The sequence below is a fragment of the Numida meleagris genome, chromosome 12, assembly GCF_002078875.1.
Source record: "Numida meleagris isolate 19003 breed g44 Domestic line chromosome 12, NumMel1.0, whole genome shotgun sequence".
In the NCBI taxonomy this organism is placed as follows: Eukaryota; Metazoa; Chordata; class Aves; order Galliformes; family Numididae; genus Numida; species Numida meleagris.
Genome location: NC_034420.1, coordinates 841,075 through 856,149, shown reverse-complemented (window position 1 = coordinate 856,149; position 15,075 = coordinate 841,075). Strand labels below are relative to the sequence as shown.

The 15,075-nt window shown below is 55.2% G+C and overlaps 2 protein-coding genes across 3 annotated transcripts in view; both read left to right on the top strand.

Annotated features, from left to right (window-relative positions):
* On the top strand, nt 1,912-8,868 carry HBEGF (heparin binding EGF like growth factor). Of its 2 annotated transcripts, XM_021410105.1 has the most exons (6): nt 1,925-2,117; nt 2,221-2,409; nt 4,683-4,860; nt 7,014-7,169; nt 7,279-7,371; nt 8,365-8,868. In XM_021410105.1, the coding sequence occupies exons 1-5, from the start codon at nt 2,075-2,077 to the stop codon at nt 7,349-7,351; spliced, it is 639 nt and encodes a 212-aa protein (XP_021265780.1). In that variant the 5' UTR covers nt 1,925-2,074; the 3' UTR covers nt 7,352-7,371; nt 8,365-8,868. The 2 variants fall into 2 exon arrangements, with proteins under 2 accessions (XP_021265781.1, XP_021265780.1); XM_021410106.1 differs by lacking the exon at nt 7,279-7,371 and having other exon boundaries at nt 1,912-2,117.
* The window catches only part of PFDN1 (prefoldin subunit 1), a 32,220-nt gene continuing 29,170 nt past the window's right edge, over nt 12,026-15,075 (top strand). The window contains exons 1-2 of the mRNA XM_021410107.1: nt 12,026-12,143; nt 12,320-12,486. Coding sequence (XP_021265782.1) covers nt 12,111-12,143; nt 12,320-12,486 — 200 coding nt within the window. The 5' untranslated portion in view covers nt 12,026-12,110. The remainder of the gene's footprint in view (nt 12,144-12,319; nt 12,487-15,075) is intronic.

Here is a 15,075-nt window from a genome sequence, read left to right as displayed (position 1 = left end):
AAGAACAGGGCAGGGGGGAAAGTGTTTGCAAAGGCACTGGAATCGGCCCAGGGCCAGGAATAGCACCTGGGAGCACCCTGGCCCTGCCAGGCCCAGCTCTTGCCCCATTGGGCTACGTGGGCTGCCTGGAGTGAGAGGTTCTTCCAGGGCACAGCAGCACCTCTGCTGACCTCAGCACCGCCTTTGCACTCTGCCAGGTAATGCAAATGCACCTCCTCCTGTGCACCTCAGCTGCACAAGGTTTTGCTAGAGGACTTTGGTGGCAGGGAACGAGCAGGGGAGAAAATCCCTTCCTGAGGCAGGGACGTGCCTGGGGAGGAATGCACAGGGATGCCGGAGGTGCTGGCACATCGCAGGTCAGTGAGGCAGGAGCTGCCGTGTGGTGACACACTCACCTCGCCTGTGTTGCCTCTGATCCAAATTCTTAAAGGCTGATGATGACCGGAGGAGCTGGAAGGAAAACCATCCAGCAAACAATTGCAAAAATCAGGTCTGGGCAAAGCAGAGGGTGTGAGTGGAGGGTTACCAAATCCAGCAGTATTCCTTGGAGACAACAACAACAATCACAGGAATATTTAATCACATCGCTGCTGTGCTGTGTGGAACCGAAACTGGAATCAGGGTTTGGGGCCTGGGAATTTGAGCTACCACCAGGAACAATGCAGGGCAGGCAGCCATGCCAAATGCAACTTGGAACAATGCCTGGCCATTGCACTTGCCCAATGTTTGGCATCACCAGTGTTTTCTGGCCTGTCACCTGGGATGAAAATAAGGCCAAACACAACACAACCCAAAGCGGTTCCCAGCGTGGTAGAGGACGCAGACTGCTGGAGCAATGGGGCCAGCAGCCAGGACGACCTGCTGATGTGCAACATTCCAAGGGGAAGCCCCAAGTCAACCTGGTTAATGGCCTCGCCATCCAGGCACAGAGGTGGCTCGAGGTCTTATCACGGAGTCACATGTGGCTGAGGCTGGTGGGGATGTCTGGGTCCATCTGGCCCAGCCCTGTCCCAGCAGAGCCACATGCATGACTTCAGAGATCTCTCAGGAGGAGACCCCACAGCATCTCTGGTCCCTGTGCCTGCACTCTGCCACCCACACAGCACAGCAGTGTTGCCTGACGTTCAGAGGCAGCCGCCTGTGCTGCAGTGTGTGCTCTTCACCTCCTGTTCTGGCACTGGGCACACTGAGAGGAGCCTGGCTCTGTCCTCTACGTGTTCTGCCTTCAAGTATTTATGGGCACTGATAAGGTCTCCCCTGGGTCTCCTCCAGGCAGAACACTGCAGCTCCCTCAGCCTGTCCCATAAAGAGGTTCTCCAGCCCCTTCAGCCTCTCCATGGCCCTTCGCATACTCTGCAGTTATGTCCTCTGACAAAAAGGACCTCCACTACCTCTGCAGGCTGCCATGCTGAGCTGTCTCCCATCAACACTGAGTGGTAACAGGGCAAGATTCACATGGCTGAATCATAGAATCATGAGGGTTGGAAAAGACCACTAAGATCACCAAGTTCAACCATTGACCAGTCCCTACTGTGCCCACTAACCATGTTCCTCAGTGACACATCTCCACATTCCTGGAACACCTACAGGGACGGTGACTGCACCACCACCCTGGGCAGTCTGCTCCAATGCGTCACCACTCTCTGCGCAGAAGCGTTTCCTAATATCCAACCTGAACGTTCCCTGGTGCAACACGAGGCTTTCACCTCTTGTCCTATTGCTAGTTTTCCAGTGGGTGCCAGCCCCAGTGCCAGTACCAAGGAGGAGGTTTCAGCTCCGAGCCGGTGAGCTCTGCTTCCAACACCTCGCTGGCGGTGCTTAGCCGAGCCCCGCTCCTCCCCAAACCGCTTTCCGCTCTAGCACCAGGCTCCAGAGAGCATCCTGCTGCTCCTCGCACCGCAGCGTTCGTACCCCGACGGAGGCGGCCCCGTGAATACCCGAGGAAGCCCTTCGCGGGGGAGGGACGGCCCCCAGTCCCGCCCAGCTCCGCCCCGCCGCCTTCTACCCGCGGCGGGGCCGTGGGGGCCGAGAGTCGCTGCGGAGCGGAGCGGCTGCTGGGACGCTGTGCCCGGCCATGGACGGGCGGGCGGTGCTGATCCACGCTTTGCTAGTGGCAGGTGCGGAGCTGGGGGTTCGGTTTCGGGGGGTTCCGGGAGCGGGCGAGGGGTGCGATGCGTTCGGTCTCATCTCACCCGTCTCACCGCACCTCGCTCCCCTCAGTGTGTGCGGCGGCAACAGGCGGGTTCGGCCGCGACGGTCCGCACGTCGGGGTGCTTCACAACGAGGTGCTGCTGCACGAGGGCGGCGGCGTGGTGCCAGACCCGGCCACGGCCCCACTGCTGGTGGGCACCGCGGAGGAGGAGGGCGGCAGAGCGGCCTCGGGGGACGCGCTCAGCGAGCTGCCGAGAGGTACGTGCGGGCGGCGGGAGCGGGAGGGGGGTCCGGAGCAGCCCCTGAGTGGAGCGGGGAGGGGGGTTGGGGGGTGGAGTGGGGACGGGACTTTGGTCGAGGAGAAACCCAGGGGGACCCGGCGGAGCTGCCGGTGGGGCTGGGACGTGGCGGCGGGGCCTTGGCCGGAGCGGGGAACTCGTAGGGTGGGAGGGGCTCAAGGCGGCGGCGGCGGCGGCTGCGGAGCGCCGTGGGGTCACTCGGGGCCGCGCGTTGGGCGCCGGCGCCCCTTCGCTTTGCGCCGGAGGTCTGGAGCGCTCCCGGGTGAGGCGAGCGGCAGCCCGAGCTCGGCCCGGGAGGGGAGAGCCGTGCCGAGGCAGCCCCGGGCTGGTGGCGGACAGGAGCCTCTTTCCCGAGCGCGACCCCGGCGGCGGGGCGACCGCCGTGACTCACCACCGCCCACGCGCGGCTGCTTTTTATGCCCGGGGCTCGTCAGCGGCAAGTCCCGGCCGGGGACACCGCCCCGCTGTAGAGCGCTCCGCGCTGTCGCGCTTGGCTCCTCTTCCTTGGGTTGGGAGTTGGGGGCGTCCCAGGGGCTGCGTGAGAATGAGGGGACCTGCACCTGCCCGGCCCTCCGCTCGTGGCGTGCTCGGTAACCCGGCACCTGGCAGAGCGCTCTCAGCCCCGTGTGGGTCGCTCTCGCCTCCCTCCCTCCTGTTCCCTCCTTGTCAGCTCTCTGCTCTCTGCTGAGAGTGGCTCAGCCCCCGCTCTGCTCGAGCTGAGCCCCTCCCGAAGGAGACCCGGCCCTGGGAAGCGCTGCGGGACTCCCCGCTTGGCGGGCGGTGTGGTGGTAGGGGGTGGGGCGAGGTGGTCTCTTCCATGCGTCCCAGCGGGCTCGGGCTGGTGGCACAGGGGGCAGCAGTAGTCTGCGGCCTTGCGGAATGCTCCCTCAATGCCTCGAATTGAGCTACGGACAAATAAGTCTACCCTGTGTTGAAGCTGCCTTCCTCCCCGTGCTGCAGCCCCCCAGGACCCAGAGCACCAAGGATGCTGTTGGCATCCCCCTACCTGCCTGGGCTGGGACAGTTTTCCCACCTCTGACTTCCAACACGAGGCAGAGCCCTGGGATGGGGGTGATGACAGCAGAGGCCCTCAGTGGGGTGCCTGGGGGTGAGGGAGCAAGGTGAGGGCACAGCCCTTGCCCCAGAAAAGCTGCCTGCAGCCTGGTACCTCACCTGTGCTTGGGGGTTTCTCCAAGCCCCAGTTTCCTGGTGTATCAGTTTCCTTCTTCATCCTTGAAGGATGTTGAAGTTGCGAAACGACTTCCTAGACGTGCAGATGGAGTTCCGCAGCACGAGAGGTTCACACGTGGGGAGGAGGAGCTTGCTGAGGGCTCGCTGTACAAGGGAGCTGCTGGGTAGAAGTCTGGAACCAGCCAGGTTCGATGTGCTGCCTGCTCCCCTGTGTCCCCTCCCCAGCTAGTGCAGGGCTCAGCTTGTGTTCCCACAGTGTTGCTGCAGTTACCGAGTGCTGTGGTCAGGGAGAGCTGTGCAGTCCCTGTCCAAGCAGCGAGTGTCCTCTGCTGTCGGAATCCTGCGAGGCTGAGTGAGGGGCTTAATTCTGGCACCTGCTCATCTTAAATTATTCTAATATGGTTTTGCCCTGTGTCTGCAGGGAGTGTGCAAGGAACTCGGTGCTCTGGTTCCCACCAGCCTGACAGGGAGCTGGCCTCGGACCAAACCCCACCAGCTTCTGCCCTGCAATTAAAGAATACCTTTGCAATTCATGGGAATGCTTCCTTTGCCATCCGCTTGGTTTTGCAAAACCAAAAATTGACCTGGGTTCACTCATTTAATCCTGCTCTTGTCCTGCATGCAAGCATCCTTTTAACCACAGGAAGGAGCATCCCTCGGGGCCATGAATGGATTCTTACAAAAGACCAGGGAAATAAAAGCCAGATAACTGTGCAATTAGTAGTCTTCTGTGTGCAGTGGAAACTGGTGGGCATAATAGCAACATTTGAGATGTATAAAGCTCTGTTTTTCACCCTGGTTTCTTGATTACTTGTTCCTTTATTTCCTTTAGAATTATTTGTATGAATCAGAAAGGCCGTGATATTTGTGAAAATCTGGAAAAATGGAAAAACCTCTGCTTGGGGGCAGACAGAACAAAAGGCTGTGCAAATGCCAGGGTTGAGTTGGCCACAGCCACTGGGGCTGTGCTGCTCTGCCTTCGTCTTTAAATGACAAATTGAGATGATCGATTTTTTTTCTCCTTTTGAAATTGTTTTTCAGTTGCCTTCTTGTCAAAGCCTCAAGGCCCAGTTACTCCTAAGAAAAAGGGGAATGGGAATAAAAGAAGAAAAGGAAAAGGCCTGGGGAAAAAGAGGGACCCATGCCTGCGGAAGTACAAGGATTTCTGCATTCATGGTGAATGCAAATACATCAGAGAACTGGGTGCTCCATCCTGCATGTGAGTGACTGCTGCGTGCCGGGGAAGCCTTGTCATTGTTCCTTGAATTCTCCAGGCAGCGCAAAGGAAGAGCGTAGGGGATATTTTTAGTGCTCATTCCCCATTCGTGCAGGGATTTCTCTGACTCCGTGTCCTCTCTGCACACTGTGCAGCTTGAAGAGCACTGAGAAACTTTGGCCTGGATTTGCTCCTTCAGACAAATTTGGCTCTTGCCAAAATCCATCCAGCCTTAGGGCAGAGGCTCCAGCACCCCCTGCCTGCATGGTGTCAGCTCTGTGAGCTCTGGCTGAGCTCAGCAGAGGCTGTGGCTGTGGGATTTGGAGGAATTGAACTCACTGTAGGGGCAAGGTGCTGGAAGGTGCCTGGATGTCCAGGCTGGACGTGGCTCTGGGCAGCCTGGTCTAGTGGTTGGTGACCCTGCACTCAGCAGGGGGGTTGAAACTTGATGATTTTAAGGTCCTGTTCAACTCAGGCCATTCTATGATTCTATGATGTTGACTTCCCTTCAGCTGTAGTTGGGCCCAGAGAGGTCACTGAACATCTGGCTGCTGTGGCACTGTGGGGCAGACAGGATGGAGGCAGCTTCTTGGGGGACTCTCTGCCAAAGCTATGTGCTGATGGTCCTCTGGCCCTGAGGGATGAGACTGTGTCTGCGCAAGGGTCTGTACATTCCCTCTTGCACCCCATGGGGGTGCAGGTGGTGATCAAGGATCAGAGGAGGCAAGCAGAGAGGAGAAATAGTTTGCTGCCTGGGCACCTGGATCCAGCATGGCTGCCTCAGGAAGTGGCCAAGGGTGTGCGCCTGATCCCTGCTGACGTGGGCAGAGGTTGAGCTGGCGGATATAAGAGGCTTTGTTCTCTGCTATCAATCCCCTGAGCCACCCAGCCCAGAGCCCGGGGAAGATAATAGCTCCCTGGCTTACAGTGCCCAGCAGCTCTCGTGCCTGGCGGTTTGTGGGGATCAGGGCCCATGGAGCTCCGTGAACCACTTAGATTTCTGTGCCTGGAGGCTGTCATGAAGTTGTTGCTGGGCCCTTCAACAGGGCTTTTGGGACAGCTCCAGGATCAGCTGGGGCTCCTGTCCCAGTGTGAGGCAGGCTGCAGCACCAGCCCCATGGGGCTGGGACAGCCACGTCCCCTTCCTAGCAGGTGTCCCCTTGGTTCCAGAGGCCAAAGGAGGACATCTGGGGATACGCAGATGGTGGGGGTATTCCAGCCTTGGTGCTGGCATCAGCCCAGTGGCCCACCTCTGGACTGTCCTTAGGGAAAACAGCTCCATCCCTTCTGTAACAAGGCCTCATGTCTGTGACTGGTGTCAGATTGTGGCTGTTTGCCTGGCCACTGCTCTTGGCTCTCAGAAAACAGAGCTCACAGCTGGCTCCAGCTGTGCCAGCACTGTCACAGGGTCTTCTAAATGTCTGTTCCCTCTGGCAGATCCTGGGGCTGAGGCTGGATGCTGCTGGATGGGGTGCTGGGGCACGGTGCTCAGCTCTACTACATGGGTGGGAATGTTGGCATGCAGTGGTGTTAGAGTGGCCTCAGTGCTGTGCCCCAGGCAGCAGAGCTGGATGTAGGGAGGAGCTGGCATTGCTGCTTGGCTCTACATGGCGTTGGTGGTGCTGGGTGCATTCAGCTGATCATGCTGGCATGCCTTGGCTCACAGGGCGGGCTTGGGTGGCTGCCCCATGGCTCTGACGGGGATCGTTATTTCTGGTATGTGAGCAACCTCCCACCTGCCTGTTGGCTAAAAGCAGGGGAAACCCTGCTCCAGGGGAAGCACTGAGCCCTAGGCCTTCCCCTCCCTCAAGCTGCAGCCTGCCTCACACAGCCCACTGCTGCATGCCCCAGGAACCTGCCCATGGCAGCCTGCTGGGCTCTCCTGTGTCCCTACTGTCTGTCCCCCGAGAATGGAACTGGCCTTGCCAGGAGTCTTCATGTGATGCTTGGGGTAGGGATGCAGAAGAAGCAGAACTTTCCAGTACCAGGAGGCAGTGGTGCTACCAGGCCTCAAAGCTCACGGTAGGGTCCATGGAGAATGGGCAGGGTGCTGGCCAGGGCTGAGCAGAGGTAGCTTTCTTTGTGCTTAGGTGTAAGGGGCCCAACATCCCACTGCTTGGCCACTGCCATCCTTAAAATCTGTTCTTTTTCCCCAGATGCCAGCCAGGATATCATGGAGAGAGATGCCACGGCCTCTTGCTGCCTGTAGAGCATCCTCCGAGCACGTATGACCACACCACAGCACTTGCTGTTGTTGCAGTGGTCCTGTCCTCACTGTGCCTTGTCATCATCACGGCCTTGCTGATGTTCAGGTGGGTGGAAGGGGGCTGTGCTGCTGGAGCCATGTCCCCAGGAAGGCTGCATGTAGGAGTGGTGGGGGCAGCTGCTCCATGCTCTGAGCATCTCTGCTTGGCCTCACAGGTGTCACAAGAGGGGTGTCTACGATGTAGAAAATGAAGAAAAAATAAAGCTGGGCATCACTGTGAATCACTGAGGATGCCAGGTGCTGGCAAGGTGAGCCCTTGCTGGGCATGGGGCTATGGTGGGGCTGGGGTACTACTGAGTGCTCTGCTTTTCCTGCTCTCTGGGACCACTGTGTGATCCTGTGTCAGAGCCAGGCATGAGCTAGATGTGCTTGGAGGCTGAAGAGGCAGATTGCTGGATGTGGCCTAAGAGCCTGGGCTGTTCTTCTTGGGCCCAGCCGTCTTTGCTTCCCATTCAAACCCTTTTCCTTTGATATTCTTGACCTTTCATTATCTAAAGGGGAGCCACAGGAAAGAAGGGGACAGACTCTTTAGCAGGGTCTGTGGTGATAGAACAAGGGGAAATGGCTTAATGCTCAAAGAGGGTAGATTTAGGTTGGATGTAAGGAAAAAGTCTTTAACACTGAGGGTGGTGAGGCCCTGGAACAGGTTGCCCAGTGATGTGGTTGATGCCCCATCCCTGGAGACTTTCAAGGTGAGGCTGGATAAGGCCCTGGGCAACCTGATGTAGCTGTGCATGTCCCTGTTCATTGCAGGGAAATTGGACTAGATGGCCTTTAGAGGCCCCTTCCAACTCTAAGGATTCTATGATTCTCTTGCCTCCTCCTTTATGTCCCTCCTTGGGCCTGTTGCTGCATGGTTTGGTGACATTTGGCAGCAGTGAAACTGCTTTCTCTGTCCTCCCCGCTGCCCCCCCTGCAATTTGTTTTGTACCCTCTGTCTGATCCACTGAGTCATTTCCCCTCCTTAGATATTGCCTCTATTTATATACGTATATAAAAAGCTTCCTTTTCCCTCCTACTTGTTCTTTGCTCATTACTTGCACCAGCGTAATGCCTTGCAGCTGGGCATGGGAGTGCCCCATGATGTTTCTCTGTCACTGTGGCTGGGTGTGCTCTTCCCGTGTGTCAGTGGTTGCTGGGGTGCCCCCAGCCTGCCTCAGCTCTGCTCCAAACCCCGCATATTAGATGATGCACTAGGTGCATAGCCAGGCAGTGACCATTCCCCTGATGCTGTGTTTCAGGGCTTGGCACTGATGCAGTTCTACCTCCTGGAAGATGCGAGCCGTGGAGCCAGCGCTTGGGACCCTGCAGCACAGCAGGACAGGGCCGCTTCGGGGCTTGCCAGGCAGCGGTGCCGCTGCAGGGAGCTTTGGCAGCCTCCAGGTGGAGGAGGCTGGGAGCGATGCTCTCGGGCAGGCTCTGAGCTGAGCCGGCTGTATGGGGCTCTCCAGCAGCTTGGGGCTGCCTGCTGCAGTGCGTGCAGGGGAACAAACTGTGAAAGGCTTGGAGAGCAGGCTCGAGGCTTCCGTGGGCACAGGAGGGGTGGGAGGGTAACAGCTATTTAACATGAGAATGTTCCTTTTAAATTATATATTTATTTTAGATAAATTGTACATAGTATTTATATTTATTGGAGGTCTGCCTCTCCACCCTTTGTGTAGGTCGAGATGACCCTTGTGTGGGTCAGACCTCCTTTATTTTTTAAGTGCAATGTAATATTCTAATAAATAACTTTGTAACAAACACTTGAGTTGTTGATTTAATAGAGGTGGGAAGGAGTCTGTTCTCCAAAGGCTACGTGTAACAACTTGTCCTTTCTGGTGGGGTACTAAAATCACCCTGGAGCTGCTGTGGAACAGTGGCACAGATCTCAAGCCTGCTGTCGTGCAGCAGGGTGGCTCCTGCTGGGGTACTCCCCAGAGGGGTGGGTTGTGAGGAGCTGGGGTGTGATCTGCTCTGCCCCTTGCTCTGAAGCCTGCAGCTGGGTCAGCCCCACATGTGTTCTTGTATCTTGGCTGGCTCGTGAATGGGTGCAGTGTTTGGGTAGCTGTGGATGAAGCAAAGCCTCCTTGAGTTCAGCCACTCCGATCTCAGTTCAATGCAGGCAGGAATGGTTAGTGGTTTTTAGCCAGCATTTGGCTGAAGATCCAGAGTTGGAAGCCCACGGCTGCCCTGCAGGAGCTGCTAGGTGTACTGAGGGCTGTGGTCACTCATAGTATTTTGGATTGTGATTCAGAGCCCGTTCCTGATTCTGCTGTATAAATGACCCCCACATTGCTTGTATGTTCTCTTCCTTGGACTTCTACAGGGGCAGTGGCGAGACTTGAAGCAGACAAAAATGGCTATCCCACTGCAGAAAGTCTGCTTTCCTCTAGTCCTTTTTGCTTTTGCAGGTATCAAACTTGAATTTTCAAAAAGGAATGCTAAGCTATGTCTTTCTGCTCATGCTCCTAGAATGTATGCTAAAGCAAGGGCAGCAAGTACTCTGCAAAAGGTTTGTGTTTTGGAGAAGGCTAGCCCAAACTCAGCTCTGGTAACGCGTGGAATAATCTCTGTGCTCAGCTGCTGCCTGGGGGAGGGATTGTGAGTTGCTTAGGAAGTGACTTTACGAGTTCAAGCCTCTTGTGCAGCTGGTGAAGCAAAAGCTGGGTGTGGGCAGGGGCAATGAAGCAACACCTGGGCTCTGCAGTGCTTCCCAGGACAGAGGGTTTAAAGTACGCAGTTGTGGCAGATGGGAAGTGGGTTTTTAACAGGGGGTATCCTTGTGCATTATCATCTGGAGAGCAAAAGCCCCTCACAGCTGTAGCAGCCCAAGTTGCTGATTCTGCCTTGCATGAGCCTTAATGTTGGTTTAATGACATTCCCAACTTTGGAGCTTGTCAATGCCTATTAACTAACTAACATCTCCAGTTACTGAGCAGGAGGCCCTTTTGTTGTGCATCACCTTGCTGCACCTCAGCATCCCTGCACTGCTCTCGCGCTCTGGCTCCAGCCCAGAGCGCTGTCCTGCTACTCCTCATGGGCAGCTCTGCCTGGCCCAGGCTGGCAGCATTGAAAATAGCTTAGCTGGAATGTTTTTCTGCATACGGCTGGAATTTTTGTGTTGATTTTTGCTCTGTATGGGAAGGCGTGAGCAGGAGGTGCAGTAGTGTGGGTGAAAGCCTTTGCAAACCCCAGCTGGGTGAACAGCAGAAACTGCTGACTGGGGGTGGGCAGAGATTCCAGCCTGTGGGCACCCAGCTCATGGTGCTCTGCACAGGGAGGATGGAAGCACAAGGGCCACATGACTGCTGCGACGGTCCTGCCTGTGATGGGGCCATGGCAGTCACTGTCTTGGGGCAGCAAGCTGAGGGACAGTGTTCTAGCCCTGGACCTGCTCCATGCAGATAAGACTAGGAGCAGGGGAGGTGCTCCCTGTAGTAGTAGCTCTGAGAGCCATGGGGATGTGTCATCATTGCTATTCTGCCCAGAGCTCTACTGCCCTCTGCGTGTCTGCCATGCAGGCATGCACCCTGGTCTGTGGGGCAAGCAGGGATGCTCAGGGATGGTAATCTAACAGAACAGGAGATAAGAATGTATTTGAAGGTGTAGAGAGTGGGAAGATGCCTGTCTCTGCTTTCTGGGCTAAGAAAGGATAGGAGCCCTGTGGATATCCAGAGGGGGCAGAGACAAGGCCCCTGGGGCAGCTCTGGCTGCACTGAGGCACCATGACAGCAGTTGTGTTACTACCTGTGCCACCATTGGGTCCTGCTGAGCCCCAGGCGTGGTGCAGGGAAGGTGAGCCATGCAGCAGAGGCCTGTAGGCCTTTCTGCAGGAGCCTGGTGATCACCTGGGCCTCTTCCTTCAGCAGCTGAGCCTTGCCCTGGCCACACACCAGTATCTGCACACAGGGGCTCAGCAGCGGGGTCACATCAAGGCCTCTGGGTGCCTGCCACTGCTCACTCAGCCCTGGACCCGGGAGTACAGACAGGGGCCTGGAGCAATGCACTGAGCCCTGTCACCCAGCCTGCCTCTCTCAGAGTGCTCCATCCCACTGCTGGCAGCCCTTGTGCCCCGGTGCAGAGCACTTTGGCCTGCAGCACACCTCCTCCTCCATGAACATTGGCTATTCTCCAGAGCGAAGGCTCACAGGCAGGCAAAATCCCAACTCTGGATTTAATTTAAAAACAAACTAACAAGAAAAAAACAAACCAAATCCAACAGTATGTTACAGCAGCCCATTTGATAACCAAGTGCACCTGCCTGCACAGCACTGCCGTCACTCACCTCACAGCCGTGCTCCTCACTGCCAGCCTGGCAGCAGCAGTGGGTGGGAGCAGAAGAGCCTGCAGTACTGCAGGAGCACAGCTTGGCCTGCACTGCCCAAGGGAGGCAGCCAAGGAGAAACCCCAAAAGCTGTCCTTGCTGCCTCCCTTTGGGAACAGCCACAGCCCCACAAGCGGTTCCATTCCTTCCAGAGGAGGGGCACGAAGATGATTAGAGGGCTGGAGCACCTCCCCTACAAAGGCTGAGGGAGCTGGACTTGTTCAGCCTTGAGAAGAGAAGGCTGTGAGGAGACCTCATTGCAGCGTTCCAGTATTTTAAAGGGCATTTTAAAAATGAGGGGAATCAACTTTTTACTCGAGTGGATAGTGATAGAACAAGGGGGAATGGTTTTAAGCTCAAGGAGGGAAGGTTTAGCTTAGATGTCGGGGGAAGTTCTTCACAGAGAGAGTGGCTAGGTGCTGGAATAGGCTGTCCAGAGAAGCTGTGGGTGCTCCATCCCTGGAGGTGTTCAAAGCCAGGTTGGATGGGGCCCTGGGCAACCTGGTCTATTACCAGATCTGGAGGTTGGTGGCCCTGCCTGTGGCAGGGGGGTTGGAACTTGGCGACCGTCGTGATCCCCTCCTGCCCAAGCCATTCTATGACTCTACGGCCTGGCTGCATTTCCTCCAGCCCCCAGTCCCGCCCCGCGCTCCCACCGCGCAGGCGCCGAGCGAGGGGAAGATGGCGGCGCCCGTGGACTTGGAGCTGAAGAAGGTAACGGGCGCCTGGTTCTGTCCAACGGGTCTCTCGGGCCCCCGCTCTACTCTCCGTCCCATCCCGTTCCCCCTCCCCACCCTCTCCCTGCAGTCTGGGCTGGCTCAGCCCTGCCCCACCCGCCCCTTAGCGCCCGGACCGGCCCCAGCCCCCTCTGTGCCGCTCTGCCCCCGCAGGCCTTCACAGAGCTGCAGGCCAAGGTGATGGACACGCAGCAGAAGGTGAAGCTCGCCGACATCCAGATCGAGCAGCTGAGCAAGACCAAGAAGCACGCACATCTCACCGACACCGAGATCATGACGCTGGTGGACGAGACCCGCATGTACGAGGGCGTGGGCAGGATGTGAGTAGCGGCCTCGCGCGGGGTCCCGCGCACCGTCCCTTGCTGAAGCGATTTATGTTGGGCTCCCCGAGGAGCCCCAGCATGTGGCTGGCACACCCAGGCACACTGCTCTTGGCAGCATCACATCAGCACGTGCGTCTGTCTGGTGTTGCTCAGGTTCCTCAGTGTTTGGAAGTGAGTGTGAGTCTGATATGCACCCGTGAGAAGCTGCTTCCCCGTGGTGGATGGTTGTCAAACAGCTTACACCTGAAGTAATGTGCTTTGGTTAACTTTGGCAGCGCAGCTCTGCCTGTAGCAGCCTCATGAAGAGCACCGTACAAACTGGTTTCCAGTCTGGTGTGTGCTTACTTGCTATACAGCACACTAACTCTGTGTACGCTTTTTCTCTTGTGTTGTGAATTGGGCAACAGTGGTGATTATTCTTATTTAGGGGTGTGGTTTCTTAAAAGGATAAATCTGATCTGATAGCTGCCTACAGGGGTGATTGCATCTCCCTCCCCCTGCCTTCCTTTGTGCTGCAGCAGACCTGTAACTGGTTCAGCCTGCTGATGCGGTGAGTTCCCGGACCTGATTTGTGTCATCACGTGATCTGTAGGGTGAGTCTTAGGGAGCTGGCAGACTGGGAAGCCAGGAGTGGTATGCAGACTGCACTTAGCTGGCAGTTGTCAGGTGAGACCAATGGGAAAAGGAAGCTGCACCCAGATTCATCCTGGGTAGTCTGATCTAGTAGTTGGCAGCTGCGCCTGCAGCAGGGGGTTGGAGCTCGATGATCTCTAGGTCCCTTACAACCTAAGCTATTCTGTGATTGTAATGGGGGTGTTCAGCATGACAGTCTTCTTCTGACCGGTGCGATATGGCTCCTGTTAAGCTTTTCCAAGCAGGTGAACTAAATAATGTGTTTGTGCAGAGATGCTGGTGATCCTGAAAGGAGATAGATTTTGATCCCTTACAGGAGATGGCTGATGACCGAAGCAGGCTGTAGGCTGGTTGTTTTTGTCACAGGAAAGAGAAACTAAGGGTAGATTCTGGAATCAACAATTTTTCTTTGGAGCATTTTTTTAAATCTTAAAGCAGAGTATACTTCTCCAGTACGGATAAATTCCTCAAGATTCCTTAAAAGCATGAGTGTATTGGTCTTCATGGTAAAGTAATGTTGCCTGTGAATGAGACTGTGTTTCTGTGCCAGCTGAAAAGCACTGTCTTGCTTTCAGCCCAACTGCTGGATTGCAGTAATTTTGGGTTTGTTCTCTTGCTTCCCTTCCCATGATCAGACAGGTGGTTCAGACCCTGCCACACAGCTCCCTGCTCCTCAGGGATGTTAGAGCTGCCATCAGAAGAATACTGTCTGTATCATGTTAGTGTTCAAATTTTTGAAATCTGAACTCTTTGCGGGTTTTGTTGTGCTAGTCAGTATGCAAACATAGATTAAGAGTGCTCGTGGTCTCCATACTACTTATTCACTGATTTATTTATTTACCTTTTTTTTGTTTCCTTCTCCTTCCTTAGCTTGATGTAGTATTTCTGTGAGCTATGCCTGTTCTGGCCGTGGGGCTGAAGTTTGCCTTGCAAATTGGTAGTTGCATTTGGGTATGCTCAGTATCACTCACCAGCATGATGAATTCACACCAGGGACACAAGGCTCTTCCCAAAGCCCACTCCAACCCTTTGTAGAGAATTTCTGGCTGAAATCTGGGTGTTTGATAAAGTTGGCTAAAGCTGTGCTTGAACAGAAATTAAAATCTGAGGGCAGTTTGGCGTTTTATATTCCACTGGAGACCAAAGAGAGTGGTCCTTACAGTTGTTCTGGCTGCATAATCTTTGTTTGGCAGAGTAGAATTTTTAATTTGTTGGATTAATTGGCTTGTACTGACAGGAGATTTCAGCCACCAAAGGGATGTTATGATGTCTCCAACAACTGTAATCTCTTTAGTGTAGTTTAGCATCATCTCATGTGACCGAAAGAGATATAGGTGTTCCCTGTAAATAGTGTTGGAGCTCTAGAGCGTTTCAGCTATCCAGAAAAGATGAGTGTCTGCATCGGTGTTAGCTCTGACGATCGGTGGTGTTCCGACAGCTTGTTTGAACAGCTGAATTCTTTAAAGTGTATTTGGTGCTTCTATTCTTGCACTCAACTTCTATCTTTTTTTCTTCCTTCTTCTTTTCTTCTTTAACCCACTTAAGCTGCTGCTTAGAGTCTGGTTTCTGATAGTTGCTCTGTTTGTAGTGATTTTTTTTTTGTTGTTTTTTTTTCTTCAGCTGTGGATAAGGAATTGGTTGGATGGTTGCAGGCAGAGGGTTCTGGTCAATGTCCCTTTGTCCAGGTGGAGGCTGGTGACGAGTGTTTGTCCCCTGGAGGTCTGTCTTGGGACCAGTGCTCTTTAACATCTTTATCAGTGACACAGATGATGGGATTGAGTGCACTCTTGGCAAGTTTGCAGATGACACCGAGCTGAGCAGTATGTTTGATGCCACAGAAGGAAGGGATGTAATCCAGAGGAACCTTAACAGACTTGAAAGGTGCGTCAATGTAAACCTAATGAGGTTTAACAAAGCCAAGTGCAAGGTGTTGCACTTCTTTCGGGACAATCC

Bases quoted from the DNA above. Each gene is read 5' to 3' on its own strand.
- HBEGF (XM_021410105.1), top strand. From the start codon at position 2,075: ATGGACGGGCGGGCGGTGCTGATCCACGCTTTGCTAGTGGCAG. The intron at 2,410-4,682 runs GTACGTGCGGGC...ATTGTTTTTCAG, and splicing joins GCTCAGCGAGCTGCCGAGAG to TTGCCTTCTTGTCAAAGCCT. The intron at 7,170-7,278 runs GTGGGTGGAAGG...TTGGCCTCACAG, and splicing joins ACGGCCTTGCTGATGTTCAG to GTGTCACAAGAGGGGTGTCT.